This window comes from Cotesia typhae, unplaced genomic scaffold (assembly GCF_013202065.1).
Source record: "Cotesia typhae breed Kobodo isofemale line unplaced genomic scaffold, CoteBio_Ctyphae contig_413, whole genome shotgun sequence".
In the NCBI taxonomy this organism is placed as follows: domain Eukaryota; kingdom Metazoa; phylum Arthropoda; class Insecta; order Hymenoptera; family Braconidae; genus Cotesia; species Cotesia typhae.
In genome coordinates, this window is record NW_027423750.1 from 756,029 (window position 1) to 777,946 (window position 21,918).

At 33.4% G+C, this 21,918-nt stretch overlaps 3 protein-coding genes across 4 annotated transcripts; 1 reads left to right on the forward strand and 2 right to left on the reverse strand.

Annotated features, from left to right (window-relative positions):
* The first annotated feature begins 181 nt into the window (after positions 1 to 181).
* LOC141527802 (uncharacterized) lies at positions 182 to 15,343 on the forward strand. 2 transcript variants are annotated; one of them, XM_074243464.1, is made up of 8 exons: positions 182 to 633; positions 938 to 1,142; positions 1,358 to 1,612; positions 2,102 to 2,178; positions 2,386 to 8,792; positions 9,195 to 10,100; positions 10,735 to 11,159; positions 15,210 to 15,343. In XM_074243464.1, the coding sequence occupies exons 3-8, from the start codon at positions 1,437 to 1,439 to the stop codon at positions 15,226 to 15,228; spliced, it is 8,010 nt and encodes a 2,669-aa protein (XP_074099565.1). In that variant the 5' UTR covers positions 182 to 633; positions 938 to 1,142; positions 1,358 to 1,436; the 3' UTR covers positions 15,229 to 15,343. The 2 variants fall into 2 exon arrangements, with proteins under 2 accessions (XP_074099565.1, XP_074099566.1); XM_074243465.1 differs by lacking the exon at positions 15,210 to 15,343 and having other exon boundaries at positions 10,735 to 11,238.
* LOC141527803 (general transcription factor 3C polypeptide 3-like) lies at positions 11,326 to 17,469 on the reverse strand. The gene is made up of 6 exons (XM_074243466.1): positions 17,281 to 17,469; positions 16,528 to 16,901; positions 16,260 to 16,424; positions 15,074 to 16,071; positions 13,103 to 13,882; positions 11,326 to 12,372 (listed from the first exon to the last, which is right to left on the reverse strand). Exons 2-6 carry the CDS (start codon positions 16,878 to 16,880, stop codon positions 12,083 to 12,085), a joined length of 2,586 nt encoding a protein of 861 aa, XP_074099567.1. The 5' UTR covers positions 16,881 to 16,901; positions 17,281 to 17,469; the 3' UTR covers positions 11,326 to 12,082.
* A 102-nt stretch (positions 17,470 to 17,571) lies between these two features.
* On the reverse strand, positions 17,572 to 21,766 carry Pi3k59f (phosphatidylinositol 3-kinase 59F). Its single transcript, XM_074243524.1, has 8 exons — positions 21,574 to 21,766; positions 20,784 to 20,981; positions 20,061 to 20,701; positions 19,551 to 19,969; positions 18,850 to 19,325; positions 18,602 to 18,790; positions 18,149 to 18,399; positions 17,572 to 18,052 (listed from the first exon to the last, which is right to left on the reverse strand). Exons 1-8 carry the CDS (start codon positions 21,642 to 21,644, stop codon positions 17,652 to 17,654), a joined length of 2,646 nt encoding a protein of 881 aa, XP_074099625.1. The 5' UTR covers positions 21,645 to 21,766; the 3' UTR covers positions 17,572 to 17,651.
* Positions 21,767 to 21,918: the final 152 nt, after the last annotated feature.

Below are 21,918 nucleotides of genomic sequence, written 5' to 3' on the forward strand. Positions count from 1 at the left end.
TTTTACTTTTAAAAAATTTATTTTTCAATCAACAAAATAAATTACAAAAATAAAAAAATGTCGGCTAATTCAATTTTCATAACTCGAGTGTCATGTCAACAGTCGATTGTTCGAGCTGCGACTAAACTATAGCGTGCAATTCGATTTTTCCACATAGTATAGTGTACATAACTCGCATTGCACTTCGGGAAATGCGAGTGCATAAAAAAATGTGTAATAGTTACAAATAACAATTAAAAAATAAAACAATCAGCTGTTTTATTAAATTTTCTACTTAAAGTGCGTGTAAATAAATAAAATTCTAATTTTTTTGAAAGGTGTGTTAAGAAAAAAAAAAAAAAATAAAATTATAAAATAATTTCAGTTCCACTTTTCGGTTTCCAATCAGCCGCCAGTGTCTTTTTTCCCCCAAATTTAATTAAAAAAAAAAAAAAAAAAAAAAACAATTGCATGTTTTAAATAATAAAAATTTTTTAAAATTATTTATTGGATGGCAGAAATAAAAAGATGTAAATATTTAAATGTAAAATATATGAAATGTATAAATAAATAGTTGACTGGAGGAACAGGTTAAAATGTGAAACAGCAAGCGTCGGAACGAAGAGAAACGGACTGACGACGACTACGTCCAAGGCAAGTCCTTTCATTTTATTATTTAGTTAATTACTACAAAATATCTTTATTATTAATAGTCATTGAGCACTTTGCCGATTATTCTTGCAATAATATATTAATATTAAATTTAATAAAAGTAATAAAAATAAAAGAATATTAAAAAATTGATGCATTGGTGATAAAATGATAATTTATTTAACCGGCATTAATTACAATAATATTAGTAGTTTGTGAAATTTTTATTATTATTTATTACAGATTTATTATATTAATTAAATAACAAATTAAAATATTAACAGTGATTATTATTGTGCTCCGACAGATTATTTGTGATGAAAAACTGAAGAGTGAATTTTACAAGAGAGAGAATAATAGACGCGGAATTATTTTCCCGCGATTTCAATACCCACTACACACCATCACGACGTACATTATCATCATCACAGCCACTAACACCCAGCCTACACCTTTATTATGTTTGTCAGATATTCACCTGACTAACAACACTGCAGTTAGATATTTTATAGGTAAGATTTTAAGGTGGCTTTGCCTTTTACAAATACGCCAGGCTTTAACCTCAAAAAATTAAATAATTGCATAAATGCTATCAGTTTCTTTCTTTTTTTTTTTTTTGTTAGTGCATTGACCTCGTGTTGTTTTTTAATCATTGTAATAAAATTTATTGGCTATTTATTTGTTTATCTATTTATTTATTTATTTATTTGTTTATTTATTTGTCTAGGTGATTAAACGGTTGAAGGCTTGTTTTTATTACAAGTTTTCTTGATCAGGGAGCTGCTGAAAAATTGGTCAAGGTTAAAATGTGTGACCAAACTGAGATCAAGTACGAGGACGAGGAAGTTGTCTGGGTTAAACTTGGCGCTTGCTGGTGGCCTGGACAAGTCCAAGGGTATGAAAAATTACCGGAGGATCTTAAAATTGAGTTTGATAAAAAGGGATTAATTGCTGCGGTTAAATTTTTTCAAGAGGATAAATTGTAAGTATTTTTTTTTTTTTTTTGACTATTTTTAGAATTTTTTTTATTGAAAAAAAAAATTAATTAAAATTTTTAAAATTAATGAAGGGTAAATATGCACCAATTGTTGACCGATTTAGATTTTGATTTTAACAAAAATTCTTAGTATTTTTTTTTTAACAAATAAATTATTTAAAAAATTTTATTAGCTGTCAAAAATTATAAATGCAATTTTATAAAAATGATTTTTTATTTTTACAACAAATAAATTATTAAAGATAAATTGCAATAATCTTTTGACACATTTACAAGTGAAATTTTTCTAACAAATTTTTTTTTTTAAATTGAGGAAAAAATTAAAAAAAAAAATAAATAATAGCAAAAAAAAAAAAAATTGACATCTAGAAATTTAAAAAATAGAAAATATAATTTTTAAAAAATAGCAAACTTTATTTTATTTTTTTTTTTAGAAAGAAAAAATTATTTCTAATTAATTTTTATAATTTTCAGTGAGCTTGTGAGAAATTTGCAACAGATTTACAAATATAATTGTAAAAAAAAGGATGAATTTTTAAAGAAAGGATATGGTAAGTTTTTTTTTATTATTATTATTATTATTATTACTCATGTAAAAAATTTGAAAAATTATATTTGCAATTTTTTTTAATTGTTTTTTTTTTTTTTTTTTTACTTTTAATTTAATTTAAAAAAAAAATACAAAATTGTCTAATTTAATTAGTTCTCAATTAAAAACTTTTTTTTATAATTAATTAATTAATTTATTTATTTATTAGATAAATATAGATCAAAAACAAAAGAAGGTTCGGGTTGGATGGCAAAATTCCCCGACGACGTAGCAACAGCGGAAAGACTAACCAACGGCGACCCGGACATCTTAAACACCCCAAAATTTTCCCCGGAGGAAAAGCCGGATATTTCTTATCTCTTCGGCGGAGATAAAAAGCCCTCAAAGAAGAAAAAAGACAAAGAGGAGCGGAAGTCTTACGGAGCAAGTCCTCAGCGTAAAATAACTCACCCGCGTTTCCGCGGAAGCAGCGACCACGAAGTGCGAATCCGAACCAACCAATACTCGGGCTCCAGCCAGCCGTCGACTCCAGAAAATACGAACGTTCGGAACTACGACTGTCCAGTTTGCTCATTCACCTCAACGCGCGTCAACGTTTTGATATCTCACGCCCGGAGCCACAAATCCTCCGGATACGAGAGTCCTCTTCGTCCTAGAGCTTCTCTGCCTCCGAAAGCTTCCCGGACCCACTCTTTGGAGTCTCCCAAGCGCAAGTACGTCCGCAAGACCAAGAGCATGTCCGTTAAAGCCTCTTCTAACGATAAATCACCCGGCGAGTCCGCTAAGCGCAAGTACAGCAAGAATATCGAAAATAAAATCGTCAAAAAAAAGAAAACAGATCCTGAATTGAGGGAAAAATTGCTTGCTGACTGGGATATTGGCTCCAGCGATGAAGAAGTCGACGCTAAAGAATCTTTTGGGTCTCCCAAAGCTGATGCAAGTGAAAATAATAAAGAAGAATTATTAAATGAGACAGAAAAATTGCTTAAAGACACTCAGAATAATTTAAATACTGAGGAAGAAAATGAAGCTCCTAAAAATAAAGAAAATAATTTAATTAAATTAAATGACAAAAGTCAGGATGAAAAATCTAAATTTTCTTGCTTTGATTTTGACGAAGACGAACCCGAGCCACCGGTTACGATACCTGTTCGCAAACTCGGTCGTGTTTTTGGCGAAAAAACTTCTTTGAAAAAAGAAATAATCAAAGAATTTAATAAAAGCCAAGAATTGGAAAATAAAAGAGATGAAATGAATAAATTAAATGATGATAATAAATTACTTGAAGAAATGAACAAAGAAGCTGATGATATTGATAATTTAGTCGCTAAAATATCTAAAACAACATCGTTAAATTCTCCAAAAAAAAAATTAGAAGAAAATGAAAGTGAAGTTAGTTTTAAATCTGGAACTTCAGATACTTTGATATTAAGTTCAAGATCTGAGTCGGATTTAAAGTCTGAAGCTTCTGGTTTATCGGAAGGTCCTGATTTATTGGGAGCAGTAGCTTCAGAGTCTGAAAATTTGTCTAATTTATCCAAACAGGACCAGGAAATTCCAATGGAGGTTGATGGAAAGGAAGAAGAGCTGGAGATTCTTGAGATTATTGAAACAGAGGAGATAGAAGCCCCGGCTGAAGAAGTGGCTTGTAAAAATTCTCCAGAGGTGGAAAAAAAATCCAAAACGATCCGCTACTCGGATTTGGAGCGGGTGACAATTGAAGAAGAAGAAACTCTGCCTATTAGGAGCACCAGCGGGCCTAAATCCGGGAATCTGTGCATGGGCTGGTCGCAGTTGAACGAAATAATCGGAAGCTCTTTGGAAAAAAATCCTGAGACTCCAGCTCCGGTTAAAAGAGGCCGGGGACGTCCTCCTAAGCCAAAGGTTGTTAATTCTTTGATTCAAGAAGAAGCTATTGCGGTCAAAAGTCCGGAGATTGAGCGGAAGACTTCTCAGTCTGAGTCTGACACAGAAAGGTCTTATTCTGGAAGACGAAGAAAGCCGAATAAAAAATATTTAGAGGATGCTTACTCCAGTCCAAGCAGCAGCAGTGGCTTTGCTGTGAAGACTGACGACAGCCAGTCCGAAGCTGAGGAAAAAAAGGAGACTGACAAGCCGCTGGTAGTCAAACGAAAGCGTGGGAGGCCCCTGGGCTGGAAGAAGAACAAAAATAATAAAGTTCCTGTCAGAGCGCCTTCTGTTGAGTTTGAAATGAGTGACCAGACGCTTGACAGCGCTGAAGAGATCACTGAGGCTATTGAAATTAAAGAGCGGGTCATTGATCCGGTTGACAGTCTTCCGGAAATTCAGGAAATTCATGGAAAGTCTGAGGTTGATAAATCCCCGGTTCATTTGACCAATTTAACTTCTGCGATTGAAATTAGAAGCCCTCTGGAGGTTGATGTCCTCGATGGAAACAATTCTGGGCAAGTTGAGATTGATATTGAGGACCACCATCAGATTGGTCCTGTGGCTCCTGAAGCTACTCCAGTTGATGATTACTCCCAGACGCAGGATCAGGTTGATCGCGCTGCGCTCATGAATGATCTCGAGGATAAAGATGATGATACTGCTGGGATTCATGAAAGGCTCGATATTTTACCGCCGAAAAAGTCCCAGATTAAAAAGTTTGAGCTGTCCCAGATTGATGAGTCCCAGATTGATCTGGAGAATGAGATTAAGAAGCATGTTGATGTCGAGCAGGCCAGTTTGGGGGATAGGGAGAAACCAAAGAATGACGTGGAGGCGGATTTCGAGGGAGATACTGATGTTATTACTGAGACTTTTGAGATTATTGAAGATAAAACCGAGGAAATTGAAGAAATTCAACATTCTGAGCAAGATGATGATGATGGGATAATTGATAAAGTGGTAGTTGGGGAAGAAATTGGTGGAGAAGAAATAGATAAAATTAATAAAGTTGAAGAAGAAGAAGAAGTAGACAAAATGAATAAAATTGAAGAAGAAAGAGAAAAAATTGATAAAATTGAAGAAGAAATAGAAAATATTGATAAAATTGATAAAATTGAAGAAGAAGAAGAAGAAGAAAAAGAAAAAGAAGAAATTGATCAAATTGAAGAAAAAGTAGAAAAAATGGAAGAAGAAATAGAAAAAAATGATAATATTGAAGAAGAAATAGAAAAAATTGATCAAATTAAAGATAAAGTAGAAAAAATGGAAGAAGAAATAGAAAAAAATGATAAAATTGAAGAAGAAATAGAAACAATTGAAACTGTAGAAACAATTAATACTTGTGAATTAACAGAAAAATCTTCAGAATTAATTGAAAATAATTCTGAAAAAATTGAAAATTCTGAAAAATTATTAATTGAAAATAATTCAGAAAATTTAATTGAAAATTCTGAAAATTTAATTGAAAATCAAGAATTAAAAAATGAGCCAATAAAATTGACTGAAGAAATAATAAATCCAGAAATAGAAAAGCCAATAGAAAATAGTTCTATAAATCTTGAAGCAGATAAAGGTTTAGAATTATTGAACCAAGCTATGGAAACTGTAGAAGCTACACCTGAACCAGCTCCAGAAGTTAAATCATCAGAAATTGTGCCAGAAGACTCAGCTAGTAACATGGATTTACCAGAAGCAGCTAAAGAATTGAAACCAACAACTTTAATTGAAGAACCAGTGACTGATCCTTCGGAGACAATTGAAGCTCCAGTTGAAGAAGCAATGAAGCCAGATGTCCAAATTCCAGAGGCAGAAAAAATTATAAAGGCAGTTTCTTCTCCAGACGAATTGGAATCAACGATTCCAGTGAAGAAGCGTGAGAAGCCTCGAATAATTGAGAACGTTCAATTGAAAGAGCCGATGCATATTTTAAAGTCTAAGTTGCTTGAGAAGCCCAAAGGAAAGCACAAGCTTGAAGATCATCGGCTTGGATCCAAAGCTAAGATTATAAAATTAGACCCTAGCATCAAGCGCTCGAAGGGTGGAATGTCCTACGGGCAGAAGATCCAAGTTTTAAAAGCCGCTGATGCAAATGACAAGTTGCAAATAGGTTCTACGAACCAGCCGGAGACTGTTGAGACAATTTCCCTCGCCGAGGGGCAAAAGTTGATCCAATCTTCGAGTTTGAAAGACATGGAGCTTGATATTAACTCAATGCCGTTTGTGTTGAGCGAAGATTTGACTCCAGACAGCATCGAGCAGATGCCAATGGTGATTTCTTCGATAATGCCGACGAGTTCTGGCCTGCGAGCAGCGCCTCAAAGTCTGCCTCGCGCAGCTCCAGCCCTGGCTCCAATAACTTCTGACATTGAGACGATAACAGTCGACGCGAGTCCGAAGAAGAAAGTCTCTCCCGCTATTTTAAAAACAAAGCCCAAAGCAAAGCCGACGATCACCAGCATAAAGACTCTCTCGTCGCCTGTTGGAGGGATAAAAAATCTGAAATTCCAGAATACCAAAACTTCTCCAGTGGTGAGTCAGAAAAACACTCCCAGTAAGTATGTGATTGTCCAGGCGGGATCTGGTGGCCAGCAGATGAGATACATGATCCAAGGAAAGCCCACGGCAAAAGTCGCGAAGGTTTCAGTCCCGCAGGGAAGCAAACCAGCGACTAATCCGCAGATTGTCTCGCAGGGTGGCAAAGTTGTCATTCTTACGTCCCCGCAGTCTGGCCAGGCGAAGATGGTCCCGCTGAAAAATTCGCTGATCAAGGGACAGGTTGGCAAGATGACCAAGATTGACTCTCCGACTACTTCAAAGTCTCCTAAGATAGTCACGAGCTTGCTGGGGAATAAGTCCATCGTCGGGAGTCCCAAGACTATTTTAAACCCCGTGATGAAGCCTGGAGTCTACACTCCAGTTAGCAAATTTTTAAATCAAAAGACATTTAAGCCCGGGACTTTGATCGCTGGAACTTCTAAAACAATGTTACCACTGCCGGGGAAGATCACTGGAGTGGTTCCTGGAAAAGGAACGGTGCTCACTCCGATTACTGGCCAGCAGGTGAAAGCAATAGCTGCCAAGAGTCCAGGGAAGCCCAGCCCCAAGGTGACTTACCAGCTGCAAAAAGGACTGCCGATGGTGGCTAAAATGCAAAAGATTCCCATCAGCCCCGTTGGATCTCCAGTAAGAAATTTAAAACCCACCGGGATTGTGATGACCCAGAAGACTCCGGTGCCGACTAAGAAGATCATCAGGCCTGCTGGGACTCCAGGAATGGCCAGCCCGGTTCAGGGAGTCAGTGACAAGATGGTAAAGTCACCCAGAGGCCGCGGAAGAACGAAACCAGAAATAAAACCGCAGGTTAAAAGTCTCCCAAAGATTAAGTCTAAAGAATTCACTGGGCAGCTGTCTCCCGGGTCTCCTGGGCAGCAAGCTGCTCAGCCTGGACCAAGTGTCAATACTCTGCCAGTTCCAGGGCTGGTTCCAACAGCCGGACCTTCAGTGTCAGCAGCAGAGCCTCTGGAAGTCGCTCCAGAATTAAAAGAAGAAAAAGCTGCCCCGCAAATCATGGCGCTGCCCACTGAGAGCAGCGATGGGACCCAGACTTACGTTCTGGTGACTATTGATGACCAGGGGCAGATCCAGCCGCTGGATAATAATACTCTGATGTCCCTGGAGGGGACTATCCAGAATCCTGATGGAACAAGGACTCTGTACATCGATCCAGCTTCTTTAGGCGAGGGAAATTTGGACAATATTGTTCTCCAGTTTGATAATTCAGCCGTTCCAGCTTTAATTGGAGCCTCCAGTTCCAGCCCAAGTTCCAGCTCCAGCTCCAGCGATTTTGTAAGACAAGTTCCTACGACGAATCAGGATATTTTGGCGGCTGCGCTGGCCAATACTGACTTCCAGCAAGAGATTCTGCCGGAGACTACAGTGGCCAGCTTGACTGCTGGACTTACTGCGACTAGCTTGATCAATCAGACTATACTCCAGTCGACGATTATACCGACCTCGGAGCCTATTTCCTCCCCGTCGGTCCTGGAGACTTCTTTGACTCTTAATCAGCCGATTATGACGCCGCTGGAAGTCCCAACAAGTCTGCCCATTCAGGTTGAGGCCGCTGTTGCTCATTCTGTTGCCACTAACTTGGAACTGCCCATCACGATAACTAATCCTGGAATTGCGTACATCCAGAGCGAGCTGCCGGGAAATTCTATGCCGGATATTGGAGAAGTTGAAGCGCCTGTGTCCAGTGCGGAGAATTTTTTGGTGCTGCCCAGTAACGAGGGACAGACTTATGCCGTTTCTATGCCGGAGAATATTGGCATTGACAGCACTGCTCCTACTCCATCGATGCCTATTATTGATGATGGGTTCAGTGATGATGTTAAGGCTCAGGAGCAGGATCAGAGATTTGGAGAGGCTACCCAGGAGCAGAGTGTGGAAGTTAGGGATATGCCCATTGTGGCTGATGAAGCTTCTATGGAGGTTGATAATGTGGAAAGTGCTGAAGTTCAGGTGACTGTTTCAGAAACTCAGGAAGATGTTCAGCAAGTTCAGGAAAAGATTCCTGAAGTTTGTCAACTTGGAACTGTTGAACCGACGGTTCAAGAACAGGTTCAGGAAATTCAAGAGTCTTTGGGTAATCAAGCTCAGGGAGAGTTTCAGCAGGATATTCAAGTTCAAGAAATTAATCAACAGGTTAGTTGTTTGTATTAATAACTAAATTAAATAATAACTTTTGTTAAATTGCAATGTACTTTTTTAAATATTAACATTTTTTTAATTTTAAGCTCATCTCGATGTTATATTCATCAAGAGCTTTCATTTGAATACCCACATCAATTTTATATATATTTTATATATATATATATATATATATATATATATATATATATATATATATATATATATATATATATATGTATATACAGAAAATATATCAAAAATGCATGTGGGTACTTAAATGAAAGCTCTTGATTGAGAGTGTAACATCAAGATGAGCTTAAATCTTGAAAAATGTCAATATTTAAGAAAATAAAGTGCAATTTTTTTTTTATATTATTTTAAATATTAAAAATAATAAACAAATAAATTTTTCAGATAAATTACAAACCAGAATCAAGAGACGAGCCAATGGAAGTAGAAGAATCGGAGCCTTCGCAGTCGTACGAGCCATCGACGGAGATCCCAACGCAGTCAAAGTCTCAGTCAACAGAAGCCTCACCAGTAGCCTACGAAGAGGCGATGGTCGAAGAGTCTGAGCCTCCCACTCAATCCTACGACGACGTAAAAGCCGAAGCTACGCAGTCTTACAACGCTCCAACGCAGTCTTTCTCCGAGGACCCGGCGAGGATCGACGACCCAGACTTCCCGACGCAGAGCTACGAAGTAGAGAAGCCGGACAACGTCGACGGCGACGGCATCATCGAGACTGACGGCGAATTGAGCCAAGAGGGCAATATTCCGTCGCAATCGAACGACATTGACGGGATTGGAACCTCTTTCATGGGAGACGACAGGAATTCTTGCAACATTGCTGGAACGGCCAGTGGAACTGGTGCCAGCTTCAACGAGGACGAGACCGCGAGCTCTTCTTATGTTCCCGAGACTCCGGAGACACAGGAGCGAGACCAGGATCAAGAAAGCGCTATTAGCACTTCTTCTTACGAGATTCCCACGTGTGAGGAAATTAACATCGCTTCCTCAAGTGTCATTCCTGATACTAGTGTCGATGCTGAGCACACGAGCATCCACAACAACGGAGTTCCCGAGATCCCCACCTCTAGTTACAATCTTAATCCTGACAGCAGCTCTGGCGGCAGCATCGACGCTGTACCCAGCTCCAGCTACGAGGACAATCAAGTTGAAGGCGTTGTCGAGCAAAATGTCTCCACCAGCTATCAAGTTCCTATTTCCATGCCTGGCTTGGAGGGAAATGCTGGATTTGTTAGTGAGAGCACTGATCAGGCTGATCAACCTACTAGCTACTATGCTCGTCATACTGAGGTAGGTTTTTTTTTATATTTAAAAATTTTTTTTTTCATTAAAAAAATTTTTTTTTAGTTTTTACAAGTCAATTTTTTGAATTTTTATAACTAGTACCTAAAAATAAATTTTTTTAAATTTGAAATTGAAAGAAATTATTATTAAAATTTTTTTTTCAAATTTCTATATGTAGAATTTTTCAATTAAAATTTTTTAATAATAGTTTGCTTTATTTAAAAGTTTAAAAATCGACAGATTTTTCTTAATTTAATTTTTTAAACAAAAAATTGAATTTTTAATTTTTTAAATTTTTAAATCTCAATTTTTAGAATTTTTATTACAAATTATTAATTATTAAAAAAAAATTATTTTTTAAAAAATTTGCATTTTTTTTTAATTTCTATATGTAGAATTTTTTACTTAAAATTTCTTAATACTAAATTAATTGTTAAAAAATTTTTTAAATTGATATTTTTTTTTAATTTTATTTAAAAAATTTCTTCCAAAAAATTTTATTTTCTCCAAAAAATTTTTAAAATAATAAAAAATTTGTTAAAATTCAAAAAAATGCGCCTTTTTAATTTTTATTTATTTATTTAATTAACAAAAAAATTACAATGAATTAATTAATCAATTATTTAAAATAAATTACCAGGATACATCAGAAGCAACGCAAAGTTACTTCGTACCTGAGGGACCAAGTCCAAGCTACCAGCCTCAAACCGCGTCACCAAGTTACTACGAGCCCCCTCCGGAGTCGGAAGCCACCCAGAGTTACTACTCGCAAGACCTAGAGCAGCGTACAGCGGAAGTCGAGCAATCGGCGTCGCAAAGTTATTACCAAGAATCAACGACCTCGTCGTCGTCGGGTTCAACGCTGACGTCGTCCTCGACAACGACCACCGCGGCAGCGACAACGACCAACGACGAAGAACTGAGGCTCGGACAAGTCGGAGAAGCAACTCCGACTTACTCCACTGAAAGATACCCGGTTGATTACAACATCGACAACTCATCGCCTATCGACAGGCACGACTTGGTCGAGAGCTCCGTCTCTGCTACGCCCCAACCTACTGAAAGGTAATATATAATTTAAATAAAATAAATTTTATCATTTAATTAATTATTAAGGTGGGAAATATATATTAACATTAATTAATGTTTTTTTTTTTTTTTTTTTTCCTAATTATCGCACGACGGTAAATAATTATAATTATTATAATAATATCTAATCTAAATGTAAATAACTAAAAAAAAAAAAAAAAAAAAAAAAAAAGTATATTAAAAAAAAATTTTTGACTACCACAGAGCTAAATTTAATGAACAAAAAAAAATTTAATAATTTTAATGCTTAAGAAATAAATAATAAAAAATTTTTTAATTAAAAATTTTTCACACGAAAATATTTAAAATTAATTATTAAAAGACTTGGACGTTTTTTTTTTTTTTTTTTTTTAAATTTATAAATAATTGGAGGTATATAAAATTAATTATTAAGATTATTGTGTAAGAGTAGATATTTAATTTGTGAAAATATTTTAATTGGTCGTTTATTTTATTTTTCATTAAAATTATTATTTTCGCACAATTTATAATTGCTCTGTGACTAAATATATATTTTTTTTTGTATTTGACATTTAATTATTTTTTTTTTAAATTCAATTTAATAACGCAATATGTGAAGTAATAATAATAATAATAATAATTATGTGACACTAAGAAATTATTATTATTAATTATTATTAAAAAGAAAAAATAATTATTGTTAGTTTATAATTAATATACATAGAATGTGTTAATTTTTAAGGTGTAGCTTATATATGAAATTTATTAAGTAAAAAATACAATAAACAAAAAAAAATATACAAATATATTATTTTTATTATTAGTCCTTTATAAAAAAAATTTTTTTTTGTTTATTTAATAAATACTTACGTATTGAAATAATTTTTTTTTTTTTTTTTATAAAAAAAATTAATTTTTTAATTTTGTAGAAAAAAAAATTATACGACTATGAATTCGTGTAAGTACATTCGAGCAAGGTCTTTGTTTCCGGTTTGCATGTAGATGAGGTGGATATTAAACGCAGCTTCGCGTTTAATGTCTAATAATTCTAAATTTTCATTGACGATTTTGTCATGAGGAGGCTCTGGAGGCTCCAGAGCTTGTTTGTAGAAACTTAGGGCTGTTGATAAAAATCCGAGCTGGTGGAGAGCACGGCCGATGTTGTAATTTGACTCTTGTTTCATTTCTGGGCCTCTAAGGTCGGCGTATTTTTTGAAAAATGCTAGAGCTAAAAAAAAATAGGAATTTATTAATTTAAAAAAATTTTTTTTTTAATTTTTAATAATGAATTTTATTAAATTTAATTGTACTTTCTTAAATATTGACATTTGTAGAGATATAAGCTCATCCCGATGTTAGACTCATCAAGAGCTTTCATTTAAATACCCACATGCATTTTTTATATATTTTTCATATATTTATATATTTGATATATATATATATATATATATATATATATATATATATATATATATATATATATATATATATATATATATATATATATATATATATATATATATATATACATGTAAATATATAAAATATATGAAAAATTGATGTGGGTATTCAAATGAAAGCTCTTAATGAATGGAACATCAGGATGAGTTTATATCTTTAAAAATGTCATTAGTTGACAAAATACAACGTCATTACTTAATTATTGACATTTTTTAAGATTCAAGCTCATTCTGATGTTAAGCTCATCGAGACCTTTCATTTGAGTACCCACATGGCATTTTTTATATATTTTATATATTTACATATTTATGAAATATATAAATATATAAATATATAAAATATATGAAAAATTGATGTGGGTACTCAAATGAAAGGTCTCGATGAGTATAACATCGGGAGGGAGGGTGAGCTTATATCTTCAAAAATTTCAATATTTCCCAAGATACAAGGTCATATTAATATTTTTAATAATTGTTTAAAAAAAATTAAAAACCAACCTTGAGAAACAAGCTGATGTTTTTTAGTAGCAAATTTCTGACAGCCCATTTGCAAAAAAGTCACACCAATCAGCATCGCTATAAGCGGATCAGGATACTCCTTGAACAGCGAGACATAATCATTCAACGCATACTTATAAGTCCCGGACACGAGGCAATTATTGGCTTGCAAAATGTGCAAGTATGAGTACGCATCCTCGCGACCGAGCAATCTCATGATAAATCGGTTGTGCCTGGTGTCATCTGCTTTCTGAACGACAATATTTAAAATATTCCAGAGATTCTGCTCGTGAGTGTCTCTCACGAGCTCGCGGATAATATTGTGCCCGTTGAAGGAGTCGTTGTTGTAGATGCAAGACAGCAGACAGAGCCAGGTAAGGTCCCGGATCTGGGACTCGAATTTTTTAGAAGTGAGCCCTGTGAAGCAGATTCGTTCCAGGACTCCGAATTTTTTTAGCTTGTACGCCACGTGACAGGCTTTAAGGAAGATCATCCACTCCTGCTGATCCGTCGGGGGAGTCTTTGCCTCGTGGAAGGTCAGTACGGTGTCCTGCAGCGGCTGACCGAAGGACAAGCAGTACTTCTGGAGATTTTCAATTCGCGTTTTTAAAGTTGTGGCCATTAGACATTTTATTTGAGCTTTTTCTTTTAATTTTATGCAGTGGCGAGAGAAGAGCACTTGGGCTGATTGAAGGAACTCGTCGTAGCGCTCTACTTTGTAGAGAAGAGTGGTACGCATGTATAATGCGTCTACGTAAATTATTTGGTTTGGATCTTCCACTGAAAAAAAATAAATTTTAAAAATTAAATAACGTAAAAGCCCGAATTATTGACAGGGGTCTAAATATTGACACCCTAAATTATTTTTAAATATATTTAATTATCTTTAATAAAAATAACTATCATATAAATTTTTATTAAATTTTAATTAATTAAAAAATTGAAAAAAATTACTGTCAGTTGAAAATATTAAATATTAATTATTAAAAAAAAAATAAAGTTAGCGCCAGTTCATCAAACCGGCTTACGAGTTTAAATTAATTTCTTCATTTAATTATATGATCTTTTTTTTTTTTTTTTTTTTTAATTAACAATATATGAAAAATTTATAAAATTGAATAATCGAAATTAATTGTATGCTTTATAATATTTAAATAATGGGTGTCAATAACTAGTTGATAATTTTTAAGTTGAATCTCATATTGACAGCGCTATCACGCCTTTTTTTTACTTTAATCTAAAAAATGAACTGTAAGAGTTTGAAATCTTCTGATTAAATAAATTAATTTTTATATTTTTAAAAGTAATTAATCATTTATGGAAATTATTATTAATAAACTTTAATAATAACTTTCGATAAATAAGAATAAGCAGATGATTCGACGCATGCGCAGTATAGGTGTCAATAATTGGGGCTAAGGCATGTCAATAATTAGGATCAATCAGTTTTTTAACTTGTCAATAATTGGTGTATCCGGATACTCTATTTAATTATTTAAAATTAATTAATAAATATCAGTGATTATCATTTAAAAAAAAGAAATTGATTAGTAAAAACATTACTTGAGACATTACCACAAACAAAATTCAACGATATTGATATTTGATTGCTTAAAAAAAAATTAAATTATAATTTTGTCATTTTTTAAGATATAAATTCATTTTGATGTTACACTCATCGAGAGCTTTCATTTAAGTACCCACATGGCATTCTTGATATATTTTATATATATAGTATTTGTGATATATATATATATATATATATATATATATATATATATATATATATATATATATATATATATATATATATATATATATATATATATATAAAATATATAAAATATATGAAAAATTGATGTGGGTACTCAAATGAAAGCTCTCGATGAGTACAATGTAGGAATGAGCTTATATCTTAAAAAATGTCAATATTTCACAAGATACAAGTTAAATTAAAATTTATATACTCACAATTTTGCTCTAAAATATTAATAGCCCAGTCGTACATCTTAAAGCACTTGTACAGGGTTGCCAATTGAATCCTAGCATCAAAAAGCTCCGGGGAAAGTTTGGTAACAATTTCATAAGCCAGAATTGCTTCTTTCAGCTGCTTGCATCCAATATGACACTCAGCATACCTCAACCAAACGGCAGGCATGCTGTAATTCCTGCACCTTATCAATAATTCCAAGAACTTGAGCGCTCTTGCATACTCCTGGACATGCATCAGCCCATCAACGATGTCCAGGAACAAGTCTCCGAATTTCTCAGCTTCTTCATAAGCCAGCAGAGCATCCATGTGACTTAGAACCTGCTCAGTGAACCCCAGCTCGAGCATAGTGACGATGAACCTCACCTTTAAGTCAATCGGAGTGTCATCAGGAAGACAGCAACTCTCCACTAGCTTCCTCTCGTCGTCACTGTATTTGACTCCAATTCCCGTGTGACTTATCAAGATGTCCAGGCACCTCTGGAACTTCTTCAGCTTTATCAAAAATTCAGCGTAGATATTAACGTCGTCATATGTCACCCGGCTAGGACACTTGCTGAAGATCTGGTCCATCGCATTGGCAGCTTCTAAATAATTTTCTTTCTCCGTGTACATTTTAGCCAGCTTCTTCGCGTAATGCACCAGCACTTCGTTGTCTTCAGTGTCCAGTTTTTTTAGTAGTTTCTTGTACGCTTTAAAGTAAGCTTCTTCATCACCGTTGTACTCAAGCTGAAGTTTCGCGTATGCTTCGTATAAAGACACGTTCTTTGGGTTTGATGCTATCGCTTTTGTGTAGCAGGTCATTGCTTGGCGGAGGTCTCTTCTTTGGAGAGATTTATTCGCTAGGTTGATCCACTGGTCGCAATCCTTTGGCGATAAATGCGCAGCTATTAATGCAAAGTGAAGCGCTTTTTCCGGATCTTCCGACTCGTAGATCATTGATAAGGTTTGATAAGCTTCTGGTGCTGATGGTACTTCTCTAAAAAAAATTTTTTTATTATTTTTTATTTTTGATTTTTTTTAATTATTTTTTATTTATTGTTATTTATTTCTGATTTTTTTTTTATGATTTTTTATTTATTATTTTTTATTAATGATTTTTTAATTTTTATTTATTATTTATGATTTTTAATTTTAAAATTAATTTTTAATATTAATAAAAATTACCTAATAATTTCCATACACATTCTGATAGCTACTTCATTTTGTCCACGTGCGTACTGTAAGTTAGCTTCACCCATCAATCCTTTTAAAGCTGTAGGTAATTGTTGACGTCGACTTTGATTTCTTTTACGGCGCTTTTGAGGTGGTTCTTTGGCCATTGATGGTTTCCTATCATAAAAAAAAAATATTTTTTAACAAATTATGACAAAAAAAAATTTTTTTGGTAAGATTTGGTTTATTGATGGCAATAAATAAAATAATTAAAACTTACTCAGCAACTTGTTGAGGATCTCCATCAGCACCTCTGTCCATCAGCATAGAAAAGTCTGAAAAAGACATCTCACCATTTAGAAACTGCCTGGTGATCCGAGCTTCCTCTTCTGGAGTCATCGCCTGGTTGTCATCGTCATCAGACGCTCCTCCAGTTTCTATCACCAGGTTGTTATCCTCTTCGTCTCTGTTTGAACCATCAGGTGGCAAGTGACAGATAGTCGCTTCTACGAATTCATTGATGTCAACTCGGAGCGCATCTACTTGACTCAACTCCTCGATAATAACAGGAGCTATTTCTCCCGTTGGCTCCATTACTTCTTCAGTATCTTGACTTTTTTCCTTCGTGTCCATCTTAGAAAATTGTTTACTGGTCTAAAAAAATTTTTTTTTAAATTAAATTTGATTTTTAAAAGTAAATAAATTTAAATCGGCTGACATCTGACAATTTTATTTTTATTTTTATTTTTAATAAAACTTATAATAAAAAAAAAATTTTTTTTTTTTTTTTTTTAATTTGCACTTGTTATTTTTTTTTTTAATTTTTAAATTTTTAAATGTGAAATTTTTTAAAAATAATTTAGTAAAATTCTAAAAAAATTGACGGATGTCTGTTGAATTCAGTTGAATTAAAACTAACCTAAAAATAAAATTTAGCAGGTGCGTCTTTAACTTTAAAAAAATTTTCACAAAAAATTATATTTAAATTAAGCTAATAAAAAGTGTGAATTTTAATAAATTTAATAATTTTTACCTTTTTATTTATTATAAATTAGAAATTTTGACAGCTGGAGGAGAAAAATTTTATTAAAGACATTTCTCTACTTCTGCGCATGCGCAAAGTAATCTCTGCTAATTGGTTTGAATGTAACTTAAAAATTGCGCGGCAATTTTAATTTTTTAAAATTTTATTTAAAAATTTAAAATGACCTATTAAAATTTTAAAAGGTAATTTTTTAATTATTATATTAATATTCTGTAAATAAAAATCATTTTTATAAAAAAAAAAAAAAAAAAAAAAATTCAAAATGAATAATAATCACAATTGCCTGATTATAATTTACTTTTAATCTTTTGTATAAAAATAATTTAATTTTACATCTGATTATTTTTAAATCTTATAAATTATTTCCGCCAATATTGAGCGAATTTATGCAATTGTTCAACTAGAGCAGCCATCACCGCAGTGACAGACAAGTCCAATAAATTTTGTACATAGTGAACAGCTTCCTCGTCGCTCAAATCCAGCCGCAGTTTATCCTGGACTTTTTTCACAGCTTTATCCGGCTCGAGAGCAATGTCAGGAACACTGGCATCAACCATCAGCGAGAACAAATTTAGAATCAAATTTGCGTGACGTCGTAAGTGGAGAAAAGCTGTGTAGCACTGCTTTCTGAACTCGTGGTAGTGTTCAGAACCCACACCACCCATTGCTTCGACCATTTCTTTACTGAGCTTCATGGGAGGCGGCAGAGGTTTTGGATCACGTCCCAAAATATATCCAAAGTCGATGTGAAATAGTTTACCTGAAAATTTATTTATTAAAATATTTAAATTAAATAAAATATTTATTAAATTAAAAATTTATTAAAAAATAATATTAAAAAATTTTTTAAATATACCTGATGTAGTAAGCAATAAATTATCTAAATGACGATCTCCCACTCCTAATACATAGGTAATTATACAGTAACCAGCACAGCTCCGGACATAAGTGTCCATAACTTCAGGAGCAATTCCGTATGGGCCAGTTTCTGATGGATGGTGCTTACGGAAGAAACTTAAAATTGACCCCTCGCTGGCTAATACTTCAGCCACTGTGGTTGACTCGATAAATTGTAAAAAACCGTGGCGTGTACTCGTCGCCAAAACACTAAAAAATTATTGTAAATTAATATTTATTACCATTATGAGCAATTTTCCAATTTTCATTCATTTCTTCAGTGGAAAAAAATTTTTTTATCAAAGAAATTAATTTTTCAAGAAATTAAAAAAAAAAAAAAAAAAAATTTCAATTTTTTTTTTCAAGCGCTGGAACCAAAAAATTCAAATAAAAAATTTATTAAATTAATTACCGATAAGGCGTTAATTTTAAATCCAAATTTTCCCTTCTTAGTAATTTATCCATCAGCGCAATGGTTTGTAAAATCAATTGATCTTGTCTTAAATCATCTCCATATTTAAATATCGCAATGTACTCGGTGTTATTCGTTGTAAGAAAAGTCAGCTTGGATGGCATCAGCGCTGACTTGAATAAACTTGCTCTAAAAAATATTTAATTGATTAAATGATCAATTAATTAATTTATTAATTATTGACTTACTTATCAGGAATAATTCCCTTTATAGAAATTTCCGGGTCGAGTGGAAAAGGTATAGGCTCAAAATTCGAGAAATTAATTTTAAAATTTTGATCTTGCTCAGACAGCAAAGCCTTCAAACGATCAGTTTTGCGCTTCCTGTTGCCACTTTCACGAGCCACTACCTTCACCAGAGCGACTAGTTGATCAATAAATAATTTTTGGCGGGCCAGGAAAGCTTTCCGCTTTTGCCAGATGACATTCCCTTGAGTGAGAGCCATCGAGAACATCTTCATCACCGTAACATACATTTCTCTGACCCGCGTGTCTTGTTTGACAGTTATTGCAGGGTCTGGTTGGTCTTCGCACTCAATTGCTAGGTACCAGTATAAGTAATTAGCAAGTGTTGAATTTTGACAGGCTCGAGTTATTAAAAATGACGCTAGATCCATCGGAGACTCTTGACTAGATAATGATTGGTTTGTTTCTGATTCACTAGACTAAAAAAAAAAATTTAATTAGTGATAATTAAATAAATAAAATAATTAATTTAATTAATTAAATGAAAACAAATTAAAAATTTAATAAAAATAAATCAATTAAATTAATTAAAAAAAATTAAATAAATTAATGAATTAAATAAAAATAAGTTAAAAATAAATTAATTAATTTAATTAAAAATTGAATAAAAATAAATTATAGAATTAATTAAAAAAAAAATCTACCGTAGACATAGAATTATTTGAGTGCTCAGATTTATCCATCCTCTCAATTTTTTCGCTCTCTCGAACAATCTTCAAATTAGCCGCTTTTATGCTCTCAAAATTCTCATACTTCAACGCCTGGACCAGCTGCAGGAGATACAGCATCAGATCATCATCATTTGCTTGGTTTAATCTAGCTATCGCGTATCTTCTGACTGCTGGATGAGTAAAGGCCGGTCCTAGAAGCTCCAGAGCGTCTTCTGGGTCCGGAGGACTCCAACTGGCGAGCATTTCTAATGCTTGACGCTCTTCGCCGGCTACTTTCCAGTTTACACACTTGACAAATTTGGTCAGTGCTTTTTTTTGAGTTGATAAGTAGTACCGGAACTTCCAGATTAAATCTTGCTCTTCTGTTGTTAGTGCAGTCGTAGGTGGATATCCTAAAATTAATTTTTTTTTATTAATATTTTTAAGTAATTTTTTTATTAATATTTTGAAGTAATTTTTTTAAGTAATATATTAATTTATTACCTAAAATAGTATTCAAGGCATCCCGAACACTAGAAGTAGGTTTAACTTCTCTAGTATTCCCACCACTGCGCAAACTACGCGCAAGCTTGTGATGTTTAGCTTCTACAAGATTTTCCGCGAGAATTTCATAGTCCGGAATAGTAACAACATCCGGTTGAGCTCGATGCTGAACAACTTCATCTCCATCTTTCTCATAGTAAACAATAGAGTAAGGCAACCCGTCCATAGTAACCTCAGGAAATTCCACAGTGAGATACAAGTAATTAGACTCTCTCTTCTCGCGCTCATTGATCACTTCAATCTCGCGGAACGCCAAGCGATCCAGCCAGTCGACACGGGGCATCTGTCCATTGCGGTGTTTCTTAGCGAGCTTAGCGAATCTTTGCATCTGTTCCTTTTCCGTATCTCGGGCTTTTCCTTGAGTAGTCGTGGGGACTGATCCGTCAGCCTCGACATTCGGCCAGACTCTTAAGTCCAGCATTCCCTGGCGGAAGACTCCGTGCTTTCCAAAGAGGGATATCGTCGTACCCCCGACGGCTATCTGTCGACCCGGGCCAGCGCAATCGTAGATTGTTATTGCCAATTGCGCGTCTCGCGGCAAGTCTGAGTACGATATCGGCAGGGTCACCCATTGGTTCCAGCTGTTTTTTTTTTTTTTTTTTAATTTTTATTAATGACAGCTCAATTTTTTTATTAAATATTTTTTTATAAATTTAAACTTACTTCCAGCGTACGGAAAAATGCTTGTACGCTGTATGAACTGGCAGTGCAAGCGGACGACCTCCTCCCCAAATTTGCAAGGATGCTGCCAAGTCTCCTCTTCCTCCTCCTGCTCCGCCGTACAGTCCGGAAAATTTTATCATCGGGTCTAATAATAATTTGTCATACTCTGGGCGTTGTCTTACACCTTCCAATGTTCCTCTGAAAAAAATATGACTGATTTAATTTATTAAATTCTATAATGTGAAAAAATAATTTATTAACTAATTTAATATAAATAAATCCTTCTATCAGTGTATAACGATTAGTTTACATAATAATGGCGATTAAAATATTAATAATTAAAATTAGATTAACCATATGTTGACATATTAATTTACATTTATAAAATTAAATAATTTATTATAAATCAGCTGATTAATTTTTTTAAATTAATTATTATAAAAAAAATATTTGTTTTTTATTTCAAGTGGAATTTTTTTTTAAACTGTTAGCTGACAATTTTTTAAATTTTTAGAACAAAATTCTTACAAAAATTTACACTAATAATTACTTTTAAATTTTTAAATCTAGAATTTTTTTACTAAATTTTTATTTGATATTAATTTTACATAAAGCTGAAGTTAGCTGACAACTGTCAATTTTTTATGATTAATTTAATTGCTATAAAACAATAAATAAATGTTTTATTTTTTTTAAACAATTAAATTATTACAAAAATTTATAAAATGTCAGCTGATTTTATTGTCATAAAATATAAAAAAAAAAAAATAAATAATTTTCTAATTCTTACATTTTTATTTGTATCCTTGTGTCTAATGACGAACTATAAACATATGAAAATTTATCATTAATGTTATCCATTGTTGATTACATTAATTAAACACTGATTAAATAATAAATAAACTATTTTTGCAGCTAATTATTTATTTTTATTGTGTTATTATTTATTAAAAACAAAACCATCTGTCATAATCAGCTGTTACTTCAACACTGTTATTTATTTCAGTTGTCAGAGATTAAATGTTTTATATTTTCTCCGCAAGGTGGCGCTGCGAGTCAATTTTAAAATTCCTTCTTTATTTTAAATAACGCGCGCTTCAGTTTGTTGGCAGACAACGCCACTGCGGCCAAAAAA

Excerpts from the sequence above, each read along its gene's own strand:
- LOC141527802 (XM_074243464.1), top strand. The coding sequence starts at position 1,437 with ATGTGTGACCAAACTGAGATCAAGTACGAGGACGAGGAAGTTGTCTGG. Across the intron at positions 2,179-2,385 it reads ATTTTTAAAGAAAGGATATG|ATAAATATAGATCAAAAACA; the intron begins GTAAGTTTTTTT and ends TTTATTTATTAG. Across the intron at positions 8,793-9,194 it reads TTCAAGAAATTAATCAACAG|ATAAATTACAAACCAGAATC; the intron begins GTTAGTTGTTTG and ends TAAATTTTTCAG.
- LOC141527803 (XM_074243466.1), bottom strand. The coding sequence starts at position 16,880 with ATGGACACGAAGGAAAAAAGTCAAGATACTGAAGAAGTAATGGAGCCA. Across the intron at positions 13,883-15,073 it reads TAATATTTTAGAGCAAAATT|TGGAAGATCCAAACCAAATA; the intron begins GTGAGTATATAA and ends ATTTTTTTTCAG. Across the intron at positions 12,373-13,102 it reads ACATCAGCTTGTTTCTCAAG|CTCTAGCATTTTTCAAAAAA; the intron begins GTTGGTTTTTAA and ends ATTTTTTTTTAG.
- Pi3k59f (XM_074243524.1), bottom strand. The coding sequence starts at position 21,644 with ATGGATAACATTAATGATAAATTTTCATATGTTTATAGTTCGTCATTA. Across the intron at positions 20,982-21,573 it reads ACAAGGATACAAATAAAAAT|AGGAACATTGGAAGGTGTAA; the intron begins GTAAGAATTAGA and ends TATTTTTTTCAG. Across the intron at positions 19,326-19,550 it reads CAAATAATTCTATGTCTACG|TCTAGTGAATCAGAAACAAA; the intron begins GTAGATTTTTTT and ends TTTTTTTTTTAG.